The sequence below is a fragment of the Epinephelus fuscoguttatus genome, linkage group LG14 (genome assembly GCF_011397635.1).
Source record: "Epinephelus fuscoguttatus linkage group LG14, E.fuscoguttatus.final_Chr_v1".
Taxonomy (NCBI): Eukaryota; Metazoa; Chordata; class Actinopteri; order Perciformes; family Serranidae; genus Epinephelus; species Epinephelus fuscoguttatus.
Window position 1 is genome coordinate 6993527 of NC_064765.1, and position 21459 is coordinate 7014985.

General features: G+C 41.3%; 1 protein-coding gene across 1 annotated transcript in view; it reads right to left on the reverse strand.

Annotated features, from left to right (window-relative positions):
* The window catches only part of syne2b (spectrin repeat containing, nuclear envelope 2b), a 235832-nt gene that overhangs the window by 77139 nt on the left and 137234 nt on the right, over window positions 1–21459 (reverse strand). The window contains 14 exon segments of the mRNA XM_049596570.1: window positions 2437–2716; window positions 2879–2931; window positions 8056–8211; window positions 8772–8846; window positions 11315–11449; window positions 13570–13707; window positions 13964–14080; window positions 14173–14325; window positions 14469–14582; window positions 14915–15100; window positions 15236–15373; window positions 15813–15989; window positions 16214–16354; window positions 16807–16962. Coding sequence (XP_049452527.1) covers window positions 2437–2716; window positions 2879–2931; window positions 8056–8211; window positions 8772–8846; window positions 11315–11449; window positions 13570–13707; window positions 13964–14080; window positions 14173–14325; window positions 14469–14582; window positions 14915–15100; window positions 15236–15373; window positions 15813–15989; window positions 16214–16354; window positions 16807–16962 — 2019 coding nt within the window.

A 21459-nucleotide genomic window follows, 5' to 3' on the forward strand; every position in this document is an offset into this window, starting at 1 on the left:
GAAATGATTAGTCGACTAATCGACGGAATAATCGACAGATTAGTCGACAATGAAAATAATTGTTAGTGGCAGCCCTACTGATCAGATACACAAACCACCTCAACTGACCCTTTCAATGCGAAGGAGCAGCGGCTCTACTCCGAGCTCCCTCCGGATGTCCGAGCTCCTTACCCTATCTCTAAGGCTGAGCCTAGCCACCTCACGGAGGAAACTTCAGCCACCTGTATCCATGATCTCATTCTTCCAGTCACTACCCAGAGCTCATGACCATAGGTGAAGGTTGGGACATAGACGGACCAGTAGATCGAAAGCTTTGCCTTCCGGGTTGGGAGAGAGTTACAGCCCCAGGCAAGGAAGTTGAAGTATCTCGGGGTCTTGTTCATGAGTGAGAGTAGAACGAAGCGTGAGACTCATCTGAGGAGTTGATGGTGGCCTCCATCTAGATATCTTTTAGTATTTATGCTGAGCTGACAATTTAATTCAAGTTATGTAACATCATTGAAAGCAGATATAGAAGCAAGACAAAATTTTTAAAATTAACAGATTGTGATAATTGATATGAACGTTACGAATCTCCAAAATTATTCAGACTGCAATGTTTAAGTATTTTCAGTTCGAGAGTCTTTGTGCGAAAGGATCCTCCAACCCAGGAAACAGTGGTACAGTAGGGCAATAAGGAAACAAACACACACACACACACCAAATGTATCAATATGACGCTTGTGTTTAGAGCTGTAAGAGGTGACTGTGTTGGTGTAACTGTGTTATCAGCTCTGAGATAGTAAAAACAGTATCGAGCTGCAGAGGAGGCTACCAGACAGACAGACAGTCTGTTACACACTCTGTTCATCAATATGTTCAACTTTAACCAACTTAACATTTCCAGTTGATGAACTTTGACCTCTCCATGCACACAGCCAGATGTGTCTCAACATCTTACATCATAGCCCAGCAAAAAAACAACGTGGGAGGGAAATTTTAAGCTGCCAGTTTCTTAACTTAAAGCAGCTGAGCTGAGACTCTGCAAGATCTGAAATAAGCAGCAGTCACTAGGAGATGATTCATGAGTCATATTTCACTCTGTCTGAAAGAATATTGTGCAACTTGAAATGTTGGTTAAGTCACGTGACTCGTAACTATTCTTAGGCCCAACAGAGGCAGGATTAATCTGTCAGACTGCTGAAGTGCTGATTTGAAAAACTAGTTTAACTTCTCAGCTGGTAACTTGACTCTGAATCCTGCTTAGAAGTTGACTCTGTCCCTGAGGGAAAGAAAATTATCAAGAGAATCCGTGTTACTTTCAGTCGGGAGCTGTCTGTCATGGTTTGGTTTAGTCTGAGCTTCACACTCACTCACAGCACACAATGATATTTTAGACATCAGTTTCCTTCAGTGGCCGCAATTACACAAATCCAGCAAGTGCAAACCCCGGCTCTGGGGGACCAGACAGCCACCCAATGCGAAGCTGGGTCAGCAAACTTTCTGTTGCTGCTGTTACACTGGTTAGACCCGGCGCAGCAGTCACAGAGGCAGGAAGTGAGGCGGAGGGATGGTGGACTGGCTTGCAGCTTATTCTTGTCTCAGTTGTGGTGTGATGAACAGAGAGAGAGACAGCCAGCTGGTCCTGAGACTCACCTCCTCTAACAGTGCAAGGCCTCAGGACAACCCTCACACAATCCAGCCCAATTGAATTATAGCTAAAGAAAAAGAAAACTGCATCTACAATGGTCTTAGTCCTACCTGTTTATCAGATTTGCTTTTATCGTAGGAACCCTCTAAAACTCTCAGGTCTTCTGGTAAAGTGGCCTTTCAATCATCCACCAAAGTTAGAACAAAAACCCACGGTAAGGCATCAATTTAAAGCAAACTCAAGACCTACTTTTTTAGCCTGAGTTTAATTGAACTTTGACTTTTTATTTATTTGTATTAATCTCTTTTTCTAGCATGGTTAGCACTGTCGTCTCACAGCAAAAGAGTTCCTGGTTTGAACCCAGGGTGGGGGAGCCCTTCTGTGTGGAGTTTGCATGTTCTCCCTGTGTCAGCGTGGGTTTCCTCCAAGTACTCCGGCTTCCTCCCACAGTCCAAAGACATGCAGGTTAATTGGTGATTCTAAATTGTCCGTAGGTGTGAATGTGAGTGTGAATGGTTGTCTGTCTGTGATAGTCTGGTGACCTGTCCAGGGTGAACCCTGCCTCTCGCCCAGTGTGAAAAATGAAAAAGAGTAAACTGCTTCTGCAAATAAACGGGTTTAAAACAACACTAAAAATAAAAACTATTGAAAAACTGAATAATACATTCACTTCAATGGTGCTGAACCTACAGCTCTGTGTGACCCACTATCTGAAAACATTCACTCTTTAACCTCATTTAGCCCTGTATGAAACCTAGACCTGAAACTCCTGGGAGTGACCTGGTTCCCAGGTGGGCGGAGCTTACCTGACAGGTGAGGAGTTGCTGCTCCACGCTGTCCTGCATGGCTGACGACCCAGCAGCTCCGCCGGCTACCAGGCTCCTCTGGGCTCTCTGCAGCCACAGCTCCAGCTGGCTGATCCTCTCCAGGCACACATGCAGGACACCTTCACGGGGGCGGGGCCCAGGCTCCTGGGACACACACACAACACACCCGGCTGAGCCGCTCTGCTCCAGGGTCGCAGGTAGAGAGTGGAGAGGGGGGAGGAAGGGAGGGAGGGTGAGAGGGGTCCTGAGCAAACTGCAGCTTTAGGTTGACTCCACCTGAACAGGTTGGAGCTCTGATATTGATCTGAACAGATAATTCTGACCTGTAACTCTACTTCTCACACTACAGCCTCCAGTCTGCCTGTTTATCCCTCTCCCTCTTAGTTTCTCTTCTCTTTCTCTCCCTCTCTGCTCCACCCACCTGTGGCACAAACCACTTCCTGGAGCGATGGCAGGGCTCCAGTGACAGCAACTCTTTATCACAGGAGTGACAGAGACACAGAGAAAGAGGAGAGGCCTCAGGCTGCAGGGGCGGAGCTGAGACTGAGGGCCGGCTCAGCTGAGTAAGCGGTCAACACAGAATACAAACACTTCCCTTTTTCTTCCTCACTCTCTTAATGCAGCTCAAAGCTGTCAGTCATCTTTTATCCTGTCAGAACTTCATCTGTAGGCTCTAGTGTTCTTTGTATTTGTTCCCCTCCTCTTGAAACTTCTCTGACCCGTACCTGAGCTTCCTGTTCAATCAACTATGAGCATTTTGTGCAAGTTCAGACTCACAGTGCATCGAATAACTGATTTTCTTTCATGACTGAGCCCCGTGACCACAGTTGCCAGGAGACTACTGAGGGTTTGACAGGAGGTGAACACCAAGAGTCAACAAACCTGCTTTGAATGTCAGGATTAATCACCTGACTCAAACATTCACCACACTTTGATGTCACTGAAGTCTAATGTGAATAAACAGAGCCCTGTGGCTGTTAGAGAAGACTTTTTTTTTTATATAAAGAGCTGCCTCAAATTATCATTTTTTATATATACATATATTTTTTAAGTTTAAACATATTGAGGAAACATATTTTTAGTAACTTATAGCTTCAAATTACCTTTAAAGCTGCAGTGTGTGGGATTTAGTGGCATCTAGTGGTGAGTTTGCAGATTGCAACCAGCTGTTCTCCCATGTCCCAAGCACATAGGAGAATTACAGTGGGTGACGCAAAAACATGAATGGCCCTATCTAGAGCCAATGTTTGTTTGTCCATTCTGGGCTACAGTAGAAACAACATGGCAGACTCCATAGAGGAGGACCTGCTTCCTATGTAAATATAAAAAGCTCAATCTAAGGTAACAAAAACATGATTCTTATTTTGAGGCAGAGACTGGACCAAGTCATTGTTTGCATGCACAATTAAGTCTCAAGTCCCAAGTCCTTAACTTTGAATTTTGGGTCCTAAACAAGTCATAATCTGCTCTTCACCAAGTGTAATGCCATTTTAAAAGTAATGTATTAAATGAACAAAATATATTCAATACTATAAAAAAAATCAAAAATCATTAATGCTTTCAAAAGTGAAAAACAAGTTTGTTGGAAGTTGTTGTGGCTCCGTCTGTAATTTTCGACCACACGTTTTGCATACTTTTTTGTTATCAGTATATCAATATTAAAGGACACATGAATAAGAGCATGAATTAATTAATTTTACAGCAGGATTTCTACAGCTTAAGGTGAGTGAGAGTTAAGACTTTTTAAGACTTTTTTAAAAAGTCACTTGGAATCAAATTTTCGACCAAGTTTTATTTAAGACAAAACTTAACGTAAAAAAAGTGAACGACATAAATTATTTCAGGATAGGGATGGTTTTGCCCAAATATTTATTGTAACATAAAATCTGACTTTTTGGATAAGTTAACGTGAGAGGCATTCATTAAATTATTATCGTTTTTTTTTAAGGACATCCTTTACTTTGAGAGTTTACAATGCAACGTCAGGAAAAAATAATTCATAAAATTCCTTCATCCCATGTTAAGACTTGAGGGACTGATTTAAGACATTTTAATACCAATTAAGGCCTTATTTCAAGATGAATTCAATGCCTTTTAAAGGATCTGCTTGATCCCTGTACAGTACAATTTAGTAATTCAAGGGCACAAGTCATCACTTTAAGAGTTAAAAAATAAGTCTTTAAAATGACAAAGTAGTCATTTTTAGTAATAAATCCCTAATTTTAGGACAAAGAATGCTCCTCTTGACATGTCCTGGGCTCTGTATGAATATATATTCACAAATATAAATGCAAAATGTAATAGAAATGCATTAAATTTATTTATTAATATGTTTGTACATCAAAATGTCCTAAGGAATAGTATCCTGATATCTAATTTAAATATTGTACTTTTGTATATGTCCTTTTGTTTTGTACGTTTTAAACAATATTTTCGAATGCACGAATAGACACCTGACACATTTTTGGAACTGCTCCTGCACTGTAATTTGAGCAGCATCAGTAAATAAAAACAAATCTTTGCAAAACATAAATAGATTAAAGGTAAATGCAGGTTAAACAAACACAGCATTCACCAGGGTTGATGGCGCAACCTTAAAACCAACCATTAAACCAACGAGTAGGTGGTTATATCTTGTAACTCAACAGCAGATTTGTCAACTCAGGTCATCAGTGAGTTATTTCTGTGCAACCAGGTTCCAACTCTGCATCCTGTACTGTTAGAGGGTTAGGAAGGGGACGGTGCTTTTGTTTGTGTATCATGCTGGAATTGGGGCAGAGTGTTATTTTTTTAGTCTTTTTTTTGGAATATTAGGGCAGCTGCAGGCCCTCAGTGTTGTCCTGATGCTACAGTCTGAATGTGGAGGTGGCGGAGGATGGAGGCTCTGAGGCCTCTGCTTGTTCTGCTTATGTTATACGGAGTTGTGCGAGGATGTATGCATGTGTGGTGGCTATGGCTGCTGCTGTTTCTAGAGGACTTCTCAATCGGTCTTTTAAAGTCTGACCATGTACTGCTGTCCCCCTCACTTCGGTAAAAAGGTGTGCTTGAGTCCTTAGTGAGTGTTTTTGGGCAGGTGTGACTGAGTCCTTGGCCCATGTGTGTGCTCTGTGTATATACTGTGTATGTCTTCAACCCCACTGGGTCATTTCCCCTCCACACAAGCCCCCTCTGTCCCTTCATGAGCTCCTGACACAGAGAATGAGAGACGGAGGAGTGGATCACTGTTGTGGGTTTATTTGTATTTGTGCTCTTGTTTGGATATGTAGACAGAATGGAAAGACAAAGGTGGAACAATGTACAAGTACAGCACATGCCATGTAACTTAAGACATCTCAGTACCGCTGCTTCCAGGTGAAAACCTTGTATCTCCAAAAATGGTGGCTTCTCAGATGTTGTTGCTGTTGTTAAATTGATATGAATGAAATTATGGATGAGCCTTGATCATTTCAGTATGATCTCTTTCATTAGGTAATAAGAAACTTAAACTAAATTTGGAGTTACGTGGTTTTCACCTGCCAACAGTGGCGTGTTAATCAGTAATCATGTCACACCAGTGCATTTTCATGGCCAACAGTCATTTTAAAAAACTTTCTTAAGTATAAAATCTGCATTGTAGAGAGCGAAAGTAAATATGCTGATTCATAACAAAGCGGGAATCTTTCTCCACACTCTCCTGCTGCCAGGCAGTGACTGAGCAGTTTATTGACCTAATAATCAATCAGTTAATCGATCAACTCTGTAAACAAGAATTTATTATCATGTTCAGCTTATGGAAATTCAAATGGCAGATGCAGGTAAGCAAGCAAGTTTATTTTAACAAATTCGCTCAGCATTTGCTGGTAAATGAGCTCAGACAGTAAATGAAAGGTCACAACTGAAAAGTTGAACTAACTTAAAACACCATTCCCTATACGATACATTATAAAAACATGGTTCACACAATGTGTCTATTAGTACACTTTATAAAAACATATTAACCCATCAGACTTAAGGTCCATGCAGAAGCTTATTACAGACCAAAAACCATCCACCCCACATGCTAAATATCAAGTCTGCTTTCTGTTTTTGGTAAAATAGTAACCGTCACCTCGTCAAACACGTCTCACAAAATACTGTGTTGTCGTCTTGAACCACGTCTCAGTGGCGAGCAACAAATAGGCAGAATCATTCATCAGGATGGACAAGCTCAGGAGTCCTTCATGTAAACACACAATTCATTTTGGAGAAAGTACATCTTTGGCACATGTTTGATTTTAGTACTTAGTCCTGAACTCTATTTTATTTTTCATACTGTAGTAACAAACAATGACAAACCATCAACTCTCTAATGTAAACAAACTGTCCACAGCTTCGAACTGCTGGACGGCAGTATCTGGAATTCTCTGCCATGTAAATGCACTGAGGGTTGAGACATTTCAAGGAGAACCTGAAGGTCTAGGCTCGGAGCCAGAATACTTGAGGCACTCTAAACTTGGTTCTAGAAAAATGAAGGTTCTAGGTTTAGTTCTAGAAGAGTTCTGAGTTTGGTTGTAAAGAAAATGGTTCTAGAAAAAGTCAAATTCCAGTTTTTTTTCTACAAGGATTCTTAAAGGCACTACAAGTTCTACTGACAGATCTAGAAGAAGTTGAGAAATCTAGAACAGGGTCTAGAAAAATTGGTGTTCTAGGTTTGGTTCCAGAACACATGAGGACTGGAAGAAAGATATGGCTCAAGAAAAACATCAAAGTAGCTCTAGAAGACATACTGAGCTCTAGATCTGAGTGCAGAAGACAAGGCTATAGACCTTAATCTAGAATAATTTGGGAGTCCCAGTGTCCCAGGAGTTCTAGGGCTTGTTCTCAACGATTCTAGATGAGTTCTTGAAATCTAAAGCTTGATTCAAGAAGACATTGGGAGTTCTAAGGCTAGATCTAGAAGGCCTTGAGAGATCTAGAATAGGTTGTACTGTCTAGACTGCAGAGCTGTAGACCTGTGTCAAGGAGAAGTGGGTTTTTACATGCCTAGATCTCTAGAAAAAAAAACCCCTCTGCATTTATTTGCTCTAAAAAAAGTTCCAAGTTTCCTCTGAAATTCTAGAGGAAGCTTTGACATCTAGGCTTGATTCTAGAGGACTTTAAAGATTGGACCGAGAAGAGGTTGGGGGATCTAGAAGAGGTTGCACTGTCTCTAGACTGAAGAGATGTACATCTGTGTCTAGGAGACTTGGGTTTTACATACCTAGATCTCTAGAAAATGTAAATTTCCAAGTTTGCTTTGTTAGATTCTAGAGGACTTTAAAGCTTGGAGGTTGGGAGATCTTTGGTTGTACACATTGGTTTTCTAGGCTTGGTTCTAGAAGGAATGACAGGTCTGAAAAAAACAGGGATTCTAGAGAAGGTTCTAGAGGAGGTTTCGAGTCCTATGGTTGGGAGTTCTTGAATTGGCTGTAGAGAAAATTCGTAAGTCTTCTCTGATTCAAGAAGAGGCAGTAAAATCTAGGCTTGCCTCCGAGGTTTAGCTCTAGCTCTGCACATGTCTCTAGAAGAAGCTGGAAGTTCAATGCTTGAGTCAAGAGGAAGTGAAAAGTTCTAGTGATAGAAGCTGTAGAACTAGGAGACTACACAGTTCTGCGGAGAGTCGGGTTTGGAGACTTTTACGGTGGAGGCTGTGTTTACCATGCTCTCAGGCAGTGACTGAGTTGTGACTGTGCCAGGGGGGTTTGATAAAGCTTCAGATGAACTTGCTTCTGTGGTGTCAGTGGGGCTCTCAACATCCTGAAGAAACATGAGGAGGGTTAGAAGATCAGTCAGGTCAGTCAGTTAAACACATACAAAGGGTTTCCACCAGATGGGGATCACACAGTTACTGATACACTCCGTTATGGAATTACATCACATAATGTTATGAACATCTCTCTGTTTTGTTGTCCTGCTGTATTGTAAAACAAATTCAGTGGCTCATATTGGTGGTTTTCAATACTATCAATTCCTATTTAGGGATTTGTTAAGAATATGGAGGCTGGTGTCAATCATATATAAAAGGGAAAATTAGCTCACTGTTTTGAGCAGACATGCAGCCCGTTGTTTTTGTGTTGTTGTTTTTAAATCACATTAGTAGTAGTTTTTGGACAAAAATAAAGCTGTATGGAATATCAGTCTTTGGATACAAAGGCAAGACCCGTTAGCAGGATAAATTTACTGTTGGGTTTGTTCTTTAATCTGTTGCCAGTACCAAAATAGAAAATATTACCACACTTCTCCTATTTTTTTTTTTTTAAGCCGAAATTTGAATAGGAGCCAATGAGAATGTTTCACGGTGTTGAGGGTTGACTTACCTGTCTAACTTCTCCAGTTTGTTCAGTGGTTTGTCCAGTGACACCTTCAGTCTCTTGTGGGACAACCAGAGGTTCCTAACACCAGCAATGACACGTATTAGAAAGGCTGTATCAACAACCACACCAAAATGTTTTGTGTAGGGATGCACCAATCTGACTCAAGTCACAAACTGTAGGACTTGAGACTTGTTTGATAAACACTGATGAAAGACTTGTATTTTTCTAGATATTGATAAGTAACCTTTAAAAAAAGTAGAGCAGACAGTGATATGAGAAGAAAAGACTCAGATTTACAGTACCTGAGTAAATGTATTCAGTTTACATTCCACCACTGGGTGCAGTTTATATTATCTTTATGAGTTTTGAGTATGACTTGACTCAACCTGACTTGCTTGATTGATTGTCACCACAGTGACTTGACAGTTGAAGGTTATGACTCAAGACTTGCTTATGACTTGCATATGTGTGTGTGATTTACTCCAACCTCTGATGCTCACTATGTGATGCATCTGCAGCACGCTGGTAGACCACATAGCTAAGGGAGCTAACAACAATTATGTCCAATATTTCGAGGTATTTCACGCCTGTTAACCACAAGTTCTACAACTGCTTACAATATCTGCAAAGCCAGGCCAAGTGTCTGGTGCAAGATTTATTAGCATTTTATTACACTTCACCATTACTGACATGTATTTTTTTTTGTTAATTGTCATAATCTTTTCTGAACTCTCTTTCTGAGAAGTCCATCTTCCTTTTTTGGTGTCTTTGCAATGTGGGCAGTTGCTGCCAATGCTGGAATAGCAACTTTCCTTGTGGGATTCTGCACCACTGAATCAGGCTTTTACCGAAGGGACGTGCATGCTCATCTGTATTTGCCAATAGGAACAAGGGGTGGGTGATATGGCCCTAAAATAATATCATGGTATTTCAGGGTATTTTAGCAATAACAATATTCTGCTGCTGCCAGAGGAGCAGCTGAACGAGTTCCCTCTGAGCGGTAAGCCGCTAAAAGAGTCTAAGAAGTCCAGGGCTGTCCATGAAACATTCAGGATGCTACAGTTTATTCCACACTACTGAAGCTGCTCCTCTTTTTGGAACCTCCAGGGAGTCGGTAATAATTTTCAAAAGTTGTTGCTGTGGGTTAGCCTGGAAATCCAGACCCAAATGTAGAAAGATTTAGGGTCTGGCCATGAGTAATGAAAATGGCTCAACTCGATGGGCGGCACCAAGCACGCATTTGAAAACATCACTGCACGCAATTGGATAACACTACGACCAATCAGAACAATACACAGGGTGACGTATACACTTAGCTACCAGCGGAGCTAACTGGTAGATTAGACTCTTGTCGTGTCCGGTCGGCAAAACAGCAAAAATGTCCTTCTTGCAAAGGAAAGACTCGAGCGCCGTCTTCTGTTCCTCTTTTTGAGAAAAAGCCAAGTCTAACTCGTTCATTGTAGCGGCCAAAGCCGTTTCAAACAACTGGTGTTCATCTGTAGCCATCTTGCAGTGTTTACTGACTGATTCTGGACTGAGATGAGATCACATGGCAAACCCCTAATAGGAACATCCTCTGTCTGAAATGACCTGTGATTGGCCAAAGTCTCCTGTCACACACTAGATTTTCTAAGCCCTGAAAATAGAGCCCAGAGGAGGTGCAGAGGTCTATTTTTCTCCCAGACCACTTGAATTACACTATGTTCAAGGTTTATTATGGATTTTTTTCCCAATGTTGCCAAAATAAAACTGCCCAGTTTAGGGTCAGGCCTGATGTCAAGCCTTACACATAAACAAATGATCCCATTCAATTCCACACAGTGAGGCATAGAGTTTATTAATTAAACACTGGAATCAGGTTGGTACTCATTATAAGCTGATACCAAAAGTGCAGGTATCTGACTGAGAAAGTCAGATCAGTGCATCCCTAGAAAAAGCTGAAAGAGAAAACTCTGATGGTAGCCTTTTATAAGTTAACAGAATTTATTCATCTACTGTGCTGTCACAAAAAAAATAAACGCTGTTCAATACTGTCCTCTAGAGGCAGAACAAAATCCAGAAACAGATGTGCAGGGAGGATGAAGTAGAAAAGAAGGAATTGGAAACTGCAGTAATGAAGAGATGTATTAGGGATCAGGGGAGGGTTTGTTGAAGCAGCAAGCAACTAACGTGATAAGTAGGAAGATGGTAGTAGAGGTGAGGAAAGTGAGGAAACTGCCAGCAGTGATGTGGAGACCAATGTGACCCAAGTCAAAGGTCAGGAATCTTAAGTTTTATCAATGTTAGAAATTATTTACTTAGAACTAGATTGTTGGGATTTATGCCACTGGGATCAGTCCTACAGTCTTAGGTGAATTATCAGTCTAAAGTTATTTATTTAAGACATCCAGTGTGGTTAACACATCCCAACTACATTGTAAGTAGCTGACCATGGGTCACAAGGAACTCCGGGATAGGGAAATAGAGGTGACAAAAAGAACAGATGGAGGACAGAGAAAAGAAACTGGATGAAAGGTTTTTCCACAGCAGCTCTAGATCTTCTTTACCTCTGGCGAAGCGCCCAGGAAAGCATCCCAGAGCCACCATAAAACACCTCCTCCACCTTCTTCCACTGTCTGCTCCTGACTCTCTGTTTTCTCTGTGGCTTCTTCAGCCTGGAGCACGCCTTGATGCTCCCACTGCTGACACGGAAACACGCTCATGTGCAGAGTCACACGGGGTCTTGAGGTGGTCAGAAAGTGCTGGGACACTGAGCTGCAGGCTGGTCACTATTGATGCTATTGACTGTTTACTTTTGCACTAAAAGTAGCTATAACACATGTATATTTTGAACCTTTATAATCTCTCAAAGACAGGGTATGTTTGTTTATGTGATATTTCCAAACTTAGCTGTTGATTTCAGTGTAATTTAGTTAAAACTTATGGACCAAGGAAAAAGTAAATAATGTGCTTTTTAAATGCAGATCAAGAAATTAATATAATTAGGATATCTTAACACTAAAAATAAATAAATACAATTGAATGTTTTCAACGTTTTTAACACTACCGCCTTGTCTTCTTGGGCTGCCCCCTAATAGTCGACCAGACATTAGTCGACATGAAAGGTCATTCGTCGGCAAGATTTCATCGGTCGCTTAGTCGCAGAAAAAAAAAGTGAAACTCTGTTAACAGCTGCACCTTCTCAAAATAAATCAAAACCTATATGACTGGACCATGTGGGAATTTCATTTGAAGTCACAGCTGACAGATATCTTTCCCTTCTTCTGTAAATATTCAGTCTGATAAACACGGAAAAGTTGATCATGTTAGTGCAGGGCTACCCAGAGCTTTACATCTGTCCCACAAACGACAGGCCTACACACTTATAAACAGCTCCTGGAGGAAGATCAGCTCTGCTTTCAGGATTTCAGGTAAATAGGCTACACGATGCTTGCTAAGGTTGCTTAGCAACCTCAGACGCAACCTGCTGCTGTGCTCTTGAAATCTGGCACAAAAAAGGCACAAGAGTAGCGCCCAGCAACCTCACATTTTCCATGGGGTTAAAGACATGGCATGTGTACGGCCCCTAATTTCGAGGGCTGGTACCAGCAGTTATTCCACAGGCTAGTTAATAACATGTCGGGCAGGAAATCCAAAGTGTGGGATCATTTTGAGAAGGTGAAGGACGAACCCAAGGTGATATGTAAACTCATCTTCATTGGTCGACTACAAACATGACGTATCATCTGAAACATGGAAGTAGCTACATGCCCATTAGCCCACAGCGTCATTAACAGGCGGCTCGCTCAGTGTGTGACGTGTGCTTGGAGATAAAATATAGGCCTATATTAATGAAGGTTCATTAGTACGGTTTTGTATTTCTCTGTAATGTAGCACAGTGTTAACAATGTTACTGATACTATTCTTTCTCACACCTTCAACTCAAACCACCAAAATATATCATTTAATCATTACAGTCATATCAGAAACATGCAGGCGACTAGTCAACTAACGGCCCTAAATGACGACTATTGGTCGACTAGCAAAATTCTTAGTCGGGGGGCAGCCCTATTGTCTTCAATGAAAAAAATCAACGTGTGTAATCTAATTTCCCTCTAAATTCAGCCTTAGATATGTTAATATTTTTTTAACACTCTAGGATGTCCACTAAAAAAGTTCTGTGGGTTTAATCAAAGATTGTCGATGCCATGTGATGGGCGCAGTTTGAGAGGTAAACATGAAGGCCAGTTTTTGGTGGGTGTAAAATGTCTTCTCATTAATGAGTGCACAGCAAATCAAAAACTTCAGCTCGATGTCCCACTATCTGCACTTTTAAAGTAGTATAGTACTCAATGTATACTCATAATAATTTCCAAAGGAAAAATAGTAGTATCAAGCATGCAGGGAAAAACACAACATCTGGAATATGGTAACTGTTAACTTTGTTAAAAACACACACACGCAGGAATGGGTAAGCAGGAATATTAGTACCAAACACTCTACACTTTGTTCTACCTTATAAGAGTCAGCTTTAAACCTTAAACCTTACACAACCAAATGTAGTGATTATTTGATGATCCAAACCCAGGTTTTATAATCCAGTGATGTTAATTTCATGTAGATTACAGTGAGATGGTGGCATACCCCTGAAACTTGCACACATGTGAAGACAGTGTTCACCAGTCTAGTTGTTATTTGCAGTGTTCAAACATAAGTAAGTGATTAAGTATGTATTATATCACCTTTCAAGGTCAAAGTGCTTCACCAAACAAATGATGGCAAACAACATAAAACCAGACGGATGACCCCCGGGCTTCCTTACCTGAGTGCTGTCAGGTGTCCAGGACTGTCTCTGTTCAGGTGAGGACTGCTCCACAGTCTGCAGTGAAGCTCCTGTTCTCTTCAGTACGTCCTCTCCAACATGGGCAATTCTGACTTGGCCCTGCTCCCCTTGTTCCTTCTGAGAGGCAGCACACATTATAGTTTTTCTTAAACTTTCTTAAACAAATAATTTTAGCATTATAAGGTTTTAAATCACCTAACTGATGTACTTTAACTACTGTTGCAGTCATTGTAGAACAAGATGAAGCTGCACTTTTTATTTATTCTTTCATACATTTCAAAAATTAAAAATTTCAAACACTCAAAAACTGACAGGATTTAAACCCCCCAAATCTTCTAAGCCACTTTTAATTTGGACAGTGAACCAAACTCACCTCAGCCTCCTCTGAAGCGGATTTTAGGAGCTGAGGCCGAGAGGTCGTCTGTTTAGCTGACGGAGCTTTGGCTTGGACCGGAGTTGGAGGCTGCTGGATGAACAGAGCAGGGACCTTCTACGAGAAGAGTAAAGCAGAGGGTTCAGTGGACGTCACTTCCAGTTAAAGGGCAGCTGACAGTTAACTGACAGATTTATTGACTGACTGACCTTCTCCAGTTCGAGCAGCAGAGTCTGCAGCTGGTCCACGACACCAAAGACAGTCAGAGTCTCTTCAGCCTTCTCTGGAAGACACAGGCCGGGTTTACACTTCTGGATCTCAGCTACGGTCCTCCTCATGGACTGGATCCTCTGCTCCACAGCCTGTAACACATCATAAGGGTGTCAGAAAACAGATATTTTTTGGTATCACTCATTATTTTAGTCTTTTCTTATACACAATAACACCTTATTGATAGTACATGAAAAGCAATGATAGAAAAAATGCGTCTTCCTCCACATGTCACCTTGAGGCTTTCTTCTCTGGGGCTGGGGAAAGTCTCTGGAGATGATAAGAAGGTCCTGATCTCAGCCACATCAGTCTCCATCCGCCTGACTTCACTCTCAATGGCTTCCACCTCCTAAACAGCAAGACATCCATCAATGTAACTGACATACAAAACAGAAGAGTACACGAGCAGAGGCCTGAGCAACAGATCTCCTGGTAAAGAAAGATAAGCCAACAGAAGGATTGAAGGAATACTTCACCCCCCAAAATGATCATTTGTATATCAATTACACACCTCGTGTCATGTTGATTTGGTGACACTCTGATGAAGACTCTTGTCAAAACGCTTTGGTTATCCATGTATTAATAAAGGATTTTTAACTACGGTCAGAGCGCCTCAGATGCATTTTTGGACTGCCTGTCATTGTTTTTTATCTTTAACAAAGAATAAAATCTTAGACTCACATCAGCAGCATGCCCCAGCTGAGACAGAGGAGCAGTGAAGCTTTCCTGAACGTTGGCCACTTGTTGATCGACTTCAACCAGCTGTTCCTGGAGAGTTGTGATGTCACAGACCGGTGACATTTCCTTCAGGACTGAGCTGAATCCCTGCAGAGTGGTTCGGATCTGTGCCGAGTCATCCAACACCATCTGCAACCCAGGACAGGAATTAGTGTTGACAAAGGAGCTGATATTCAGTAAAGATCTATCAGCAAGTATTTGATTATTTTTAAACCAATGCAAAGTGTAGTGCTGAGAGGACAGGCCACAGTTCAGTGTACCAACCTGCAGAGTCTGAACGTGGCTGCTGAGACATTTAGCGGTGGTGTAGATGCAGGGAGTAGCGAGCCATGACTTTGCCTCAGTCATCCAGCTTTTAGAGCTGGTGATCATCTCCTGATGCTCCTGAAGCCACGTGTGGATCTAACCAGATAACACAAACATTATTTAGTTTAAAATCTTCATCAAGAAACAAAACCAACCGTGTGAACACTGCTGCACAGCTACAATAAATACACAAGAAAGTGGTGTTTACTGTACATGTAGGGAAAGAGAGGTTGTGGAGCTGCAACACATATAAGGAGGGCACAATGAGTGTTTCATAATGAGACTGTTAAAAGGTCTGCTAACAAGATGTTTGCCAGTGATGACTGAAAACAAATAGTAAACATTAATTAAATACACAGTTCTGGGCGGCATGATTTAAGACTTGCAACACCAAAAACACATTTGCAGCCTGACACCAAACAAATCCGGAGACACGACAGCTTGTAATTACGACTCTGAAATGATAAGCATGGAATTAGGCAGGTGTCCTTAAACACTGGCAGTCTCAGATGAGAAATGAATGGGAAATAAAGACCTTGCTGAGGAGGGTGGTCCTCTGCTCTGCCTGCTTGGCGAGATGGGAGTGGAGCTGCTGGACCTCCACAAGTCTCTCAGTGAGAGCAAACGCCTCCTCTGGTTTCTCCAAGTCCTGCATGTCCACCTCAAGCGCCGCCAGACCCGAGTGCCACACATCCAGCTCGTCCCACACACGCTGAGCACAGACACAAATCATATAAAGGTTTACTGACAATTTATTGACTCTCTTAGTTGTATGTGTACGCTTAAATGTAGTCCACAAAGGTCAAAACAACGAGTGATAAATCACAAACCTGCAAAGTTATTCAAGGTGGTAAATCTTAAATACAAAAAACCGCATTGGATTACAGAATTCATGGAGGAATAAATCTGAGTCTATTTTACACTGTCACTACCCACCTTCTGAGTGATCTTTGCTTGAGTCACATTGGGGCTTTTCTGTTCAAGTCTTTTCTGAACTGACGTGAGGCCAGCGTGGATCTCAGACAGCTTTGCCCCCAGTCTGTGGACGGGGCCGCTCTTCTCCACCGCCTCTGCCACCTGATGGATGAATCAAGTTTAAACATCAACAATGACAGAAGGAAACAAATTTTCACTCTCAGGACAGGCCTATAAAAGCCTCCGTATACGCTTGCTTCTCACTGAGAGTGAGCGAAAAAAGACGAGAAAAAAACGCTATGTGGACACAAGCCATAAAAGGGTAGTTTATTGTATCCAACATTATGAATATTGTCAGATGCGTCATATGAAGAGATGTCTGTTACAAAATTATCTTTAACTGAGTTGATTTTTTTAGGATTTTCCACACCAGCCTGATCCCATTGTCATCACTCGTTTTTCTTTCTTAGTAATTTCTGAACCATATACAGATGTGATCCTATTATTAACTCCTCCCTAAAGTTTCCTGTATATTCAACCAGCTATTCTACATTTCCATACTCTGTATTCTGCGATTCATTCAGCAGTTATGTTTAAATCAAAGTCCTGCGTACCTTTATTTCCAGTTGCTGCAGCGATTTGTTGACCTCCTGCAGTTGGCTTTCGATCTCAGCCGGGACCAGAGTGTACATGTCTGAGTACTTCATCTTCAGGCTCTCCATGATGCGCTGGACCAAAGCCTTCTGGTTACACAGCTGGCTGTGAACCTCCTGAAAACCAGAGAGAGAAATAGAGACAGAAGAAAAGTTGTTTAAATAAACACTGCACAGAAACCCAAATGAAGAAGGTAGAATGATGAAGTCTGCGTTGGAAAGAGAAAACACAAAGTCTGAACGGAAAAATCTCAGTGTTAATGTTTGTGAGGACCATTTGTCAACATTCTCCTTCAAAAATCACTCTGGTAACGTCCAGTTTGACACCTCACTTCCTCACAAGCATCAACATCAGCAACACTTTTGTGAGGAAGGATGTAATTTTTCTGTAACTGTGTAATATTTCACTCAAACTGTTGATATCTTTCAGGTCCTTAATACAGAAAAACACAGACATCGATCTCATCTCCATCTCTCCGCTAGTAGCTCTCATTGCTTTGTTCAGCAGTCAGCTCTCTCTCCTGTGCCACATTCATCAGACAGAGCCTCCCTCTCCAAAGTCCTTCAATTACACAATAGTTAAGTGAAACTCTTTTCACGTTAACAAGATTCTACTTCACAGTCACAGCCTACATTAAATATAAAATCTGTTAAATTGTGTGAGATAATACAGAAGAGACTACCTGGGTTTGAATATGTCCGATGCTCTGCTGAAGAGGGAGGTGCATCTTGTTATCACTATGGGAAACTGAGTGTGTGTGTGTGTGTGTGTGTGTGTGTGTGTGTGTGCACTTGTTTTTCTATCTCGGTGGGGACATCGACCTGAATACACACTCACCCAGTGGGGACCTGATTGACCGTGGGGACCAAAAATGAGGTCCCCACGGGTAGAAGCCTCCTAGAGCCGTAAAACTTAGAATATAGGCGCCTTATGAAATTTCCTACAAGTGTCCCCTTGGAGTCATACACATGAAAAATGTGAAAGTGTGTGAAATTTCATGCGCCCTTAGTGGACACACACTGGTACTGCAGTCCCCATGGGGTTCAACCGGAATGGTTGTGTGTGTCATATTGTGCCACTCTCTAGCGCCCCCTATGGGTCAAAGGTAGAATGACAGCTTGGTAATTTATCTTAAATTTAAGTTGTTTTTTTTTAATCAATGATACCCAATTAGAGACAATAAAACTAGTTCTATTTTGATCTTACTTTTACCAAGTCTTGGATTTTATTACTGTTTTAAAAACAATTGTAAATATAATACATCAGTGTAATATATTAAACCACAATCTTCTGCTTTCGTCTTCACTTGTCTTGCCAGGAAGTTTTTCATCCTCCACAGTCGACTTCATGTTGAAAGTGTACGACTCCACTATTATTATGATCCCTTTTTCAAACCATTCATTTCTGTTACCTCCAATTTCTAAAACTACTACTAAATTCAACTAATTGTTTCTATTTTGACTTTTTATTTTATATTTAAGATATTTAATATAATGAGGACATGATTCAACTGATTCATGAGTGTACAGCATCAGGACACCAGTATTCATGCAAAATTGATCCTTAGCTTTAAATTCCTCTTATACTTGTTAGTAAACATATATATTCCTCACAAATGCAGACATTTAATTGTTGAAGACAATGAAATGCAGATAACAGACAGAAGGCTACATCTTCTTTGGTTAGACTTGTGCTGATAATGATCCTTTTGTGAATTTTTAATCTGATCAAGGCCACAAGACTTATTTAAAGACAGTTTCCCAATAGCACAACTGTCTTCATCAGGCCTGATAACCACATTATGATGGGGAACATCCCAACACAAAAATCACCACTTTTGACACAGTTAAAAAATTCCTATCCTGTCTTCGTCCTATTTCTTCACACTACCAGTTACTCATTCAATAATGGAGAGCAGAGGTATTTTACCATCATTCATAATCTTTGCCTCTTTCCAGAAATATTCACCATCATTTTGCTGCAATTTTCTGACCATAGAATTTGCTCTCAGAGTCTGTTCATATCTTTTAATAATAATAATACTTGAATTATAACTATGAGTGGCTCTGTATTCACAGTGTCATGTAATAGCCTATAATTCGGGTATACACAAAGGAGAAAGTCACAAATGGTGAAAAACTGAAAGTAAATACTTAAGTCAAGTACAGTAAGATGTGATTACTGGTATATAGGTACCAGCTAATGCAGTGTTATAATGCATGTTATCTTTGCTAACTCTCATTTAAATACAGACTTGAGCCAATAAAGCAGCATGCAGAATGAAGAAGAACAGAGCAGCATGAAGAGAGGACAGAGAAGCGAGAGGAGAGAAGAACAGAGCATGACAGGAGGAAGTTACACTATTTCAGTGTAGTCTTGATGTGGATAAAGCGTATGTGCAATGTAGATTTATCAATAAAGTACAGATGTAGCTGAAGGTCCATCCCTGTATATTTGTTACATATTCAATAATACAGCAGACTGTGAATAAGTATACTTAATAAACAATAATTGCATCTGAATGATCACCACTATATAGACGTGTTATCACTATTAGTCCTAGTTAGCAGAATGGCTACAACAGTCAATGCATGAACAAACAGAAGTGATAACTGAATCTGAATGATTATTGAGAGATTTAAGTGTTAGCGCTGGTTGATGGAGCAACATGAAGAGAAGAAAGAGGAGCAGAGCAGCACAAAGACAAGCCAAAGGACTAGAGATGCATGGAATAAAGGAAACACTGAACACAGTGTAGTCTTGATATGGATAAAGCATGTGCAATATGGATTCTTAAATAAAGTACAGACACAAGGGTCCAATATTCTTTGTATTCAACAATACAGCTGATTGTCCCGTACACAGAGAACTTGAGATCATCACTGTTTAAAAAGGCAGAAACAATAATTGCAGCTGAGTGACCTCCACTAAATAGATGTGTTAGCCTGGTTGTCCTGTTTGCAAATAAGCTAAAAGCATCACTGTGTGGACGAACATAACTGCATCTGAGGTATCATTAGGAGGCCTGATCAGTGTTTGCTAGCACTGGCTGTCCTGTTAGCAGAAAAACTACAAGAGCCACAGTGTGTGAATTAACAATAACTGCACCTGAGGGATCACTAGGAGGCCCAACCAGTGTTTGTTAGCACTAGTTGTCCTGTTAGCAGAAAATTTAATCCCCATGTCAAAGCGTTTGTGAATTATTGAAAAAAACGCAGGCCAGGTCTAAAACTCGACCCAGTCAATGCCGTGACCTCCTGATACACATACTCAAATTTCAGCATCCTAGCTCAAAGCGTTTGTGAATTTTGAAGAAATTCAAGTTTCGAAATTCAAATGCCAGGAAGGAAATTCCTTTTGGGCTACTGTTTGTAAAATGTGTTCTTTTGGCCGCCAGGCAGTGATCTCCCACAGACCCCAGATTCGGAACAGAGGATCCCCAGGGGCCACTAAACAATAATCCCGAGGAAAATAAACCCAAAGTCGTGTGGTTTGGGTTTTTTTTTTTTTTTTTTTTTTGCCTGTTTCAAACATTTTTCCTAAAGTCGTACGAGTCTGAATCTTTTTACATTTTTCAGGGGCTCCGGACGAGCGGATAGACATCAGTTCGGTGCCGATCGGACTTGTACTTTTTGATGGGCGGGGCTTTGAAAAATCATTTTTTCCAACCTATGAATGCTTGCCATTGCCACAAAAAGTGGCCGAAACATGTGAAACTTGGCCTGTGGGCTTCATGTAGGACCTGTAGCAGTCTCCCTGAGGCCCAACTCCATAGACCCTTTGGAAAGCTAACAAGCTCTGCAGTGGCCGTGTCGCGACATGGTCAAAAAATCCTAGCAGAAGGCCCTCTGCGCCAGTAGTGTTTGTGGTTGTCATAGTGACCATACGTCACTTCCGCTATGTACGGTGGGGTTACCGGGCGTCACTTCCTCTGGGTCTGTGTTTTGTACCAGTTCTTGTTTACACTAAACGGCTGCTGCACTACTCAACCTGCGTTGTGTGATTCATGTGTATCATCCTCCTTTACTGGCATGGTGGCAGCGTTTCCCGAACATACGACCAGAGAATATTATCAACTACCGAAGTCATAACAGTAACTATACTGTCAGGGGAATCACAGTGTAGTGACGCCTAAAACCAGACACAGTTGAGCTAACGGTGGCTAAGTGCGCATCATGGCTAATTCACACAGAGCACCGAACCAAGATTGAAACTGTCAACTCTTTTGAGAACTGGCACCAGAACCTGTTGTACACACTGTCACTTAATGGTGAGTTTGTCCCATTTCTGCTCAATGGTGCAGAATGGGAGAAGAAATCCAAAACGTCTCCATGCCGAGGATTTACAGGTGACGTCGACCCAGTTCCTGCTGCCCAACGTCGCAATAAAGAACGCAAGGTGGCCACGTTGGAGCTCATGCTGGGACAGATTGCTAATTACTGTCCTGTCATCTCTCGTCACAGCATTGTCAGAAACTCCACTTTCATTGATAGCATATGGCAAGCCATTCGCCTACATTACGGCTTTCAGTGCACTGGAGTGCACTTCATTGACTTTGCTGCTATCAAACGGGAGCCTGATGAGAGACCAGAGGATTTGTATCAACGTCTGAT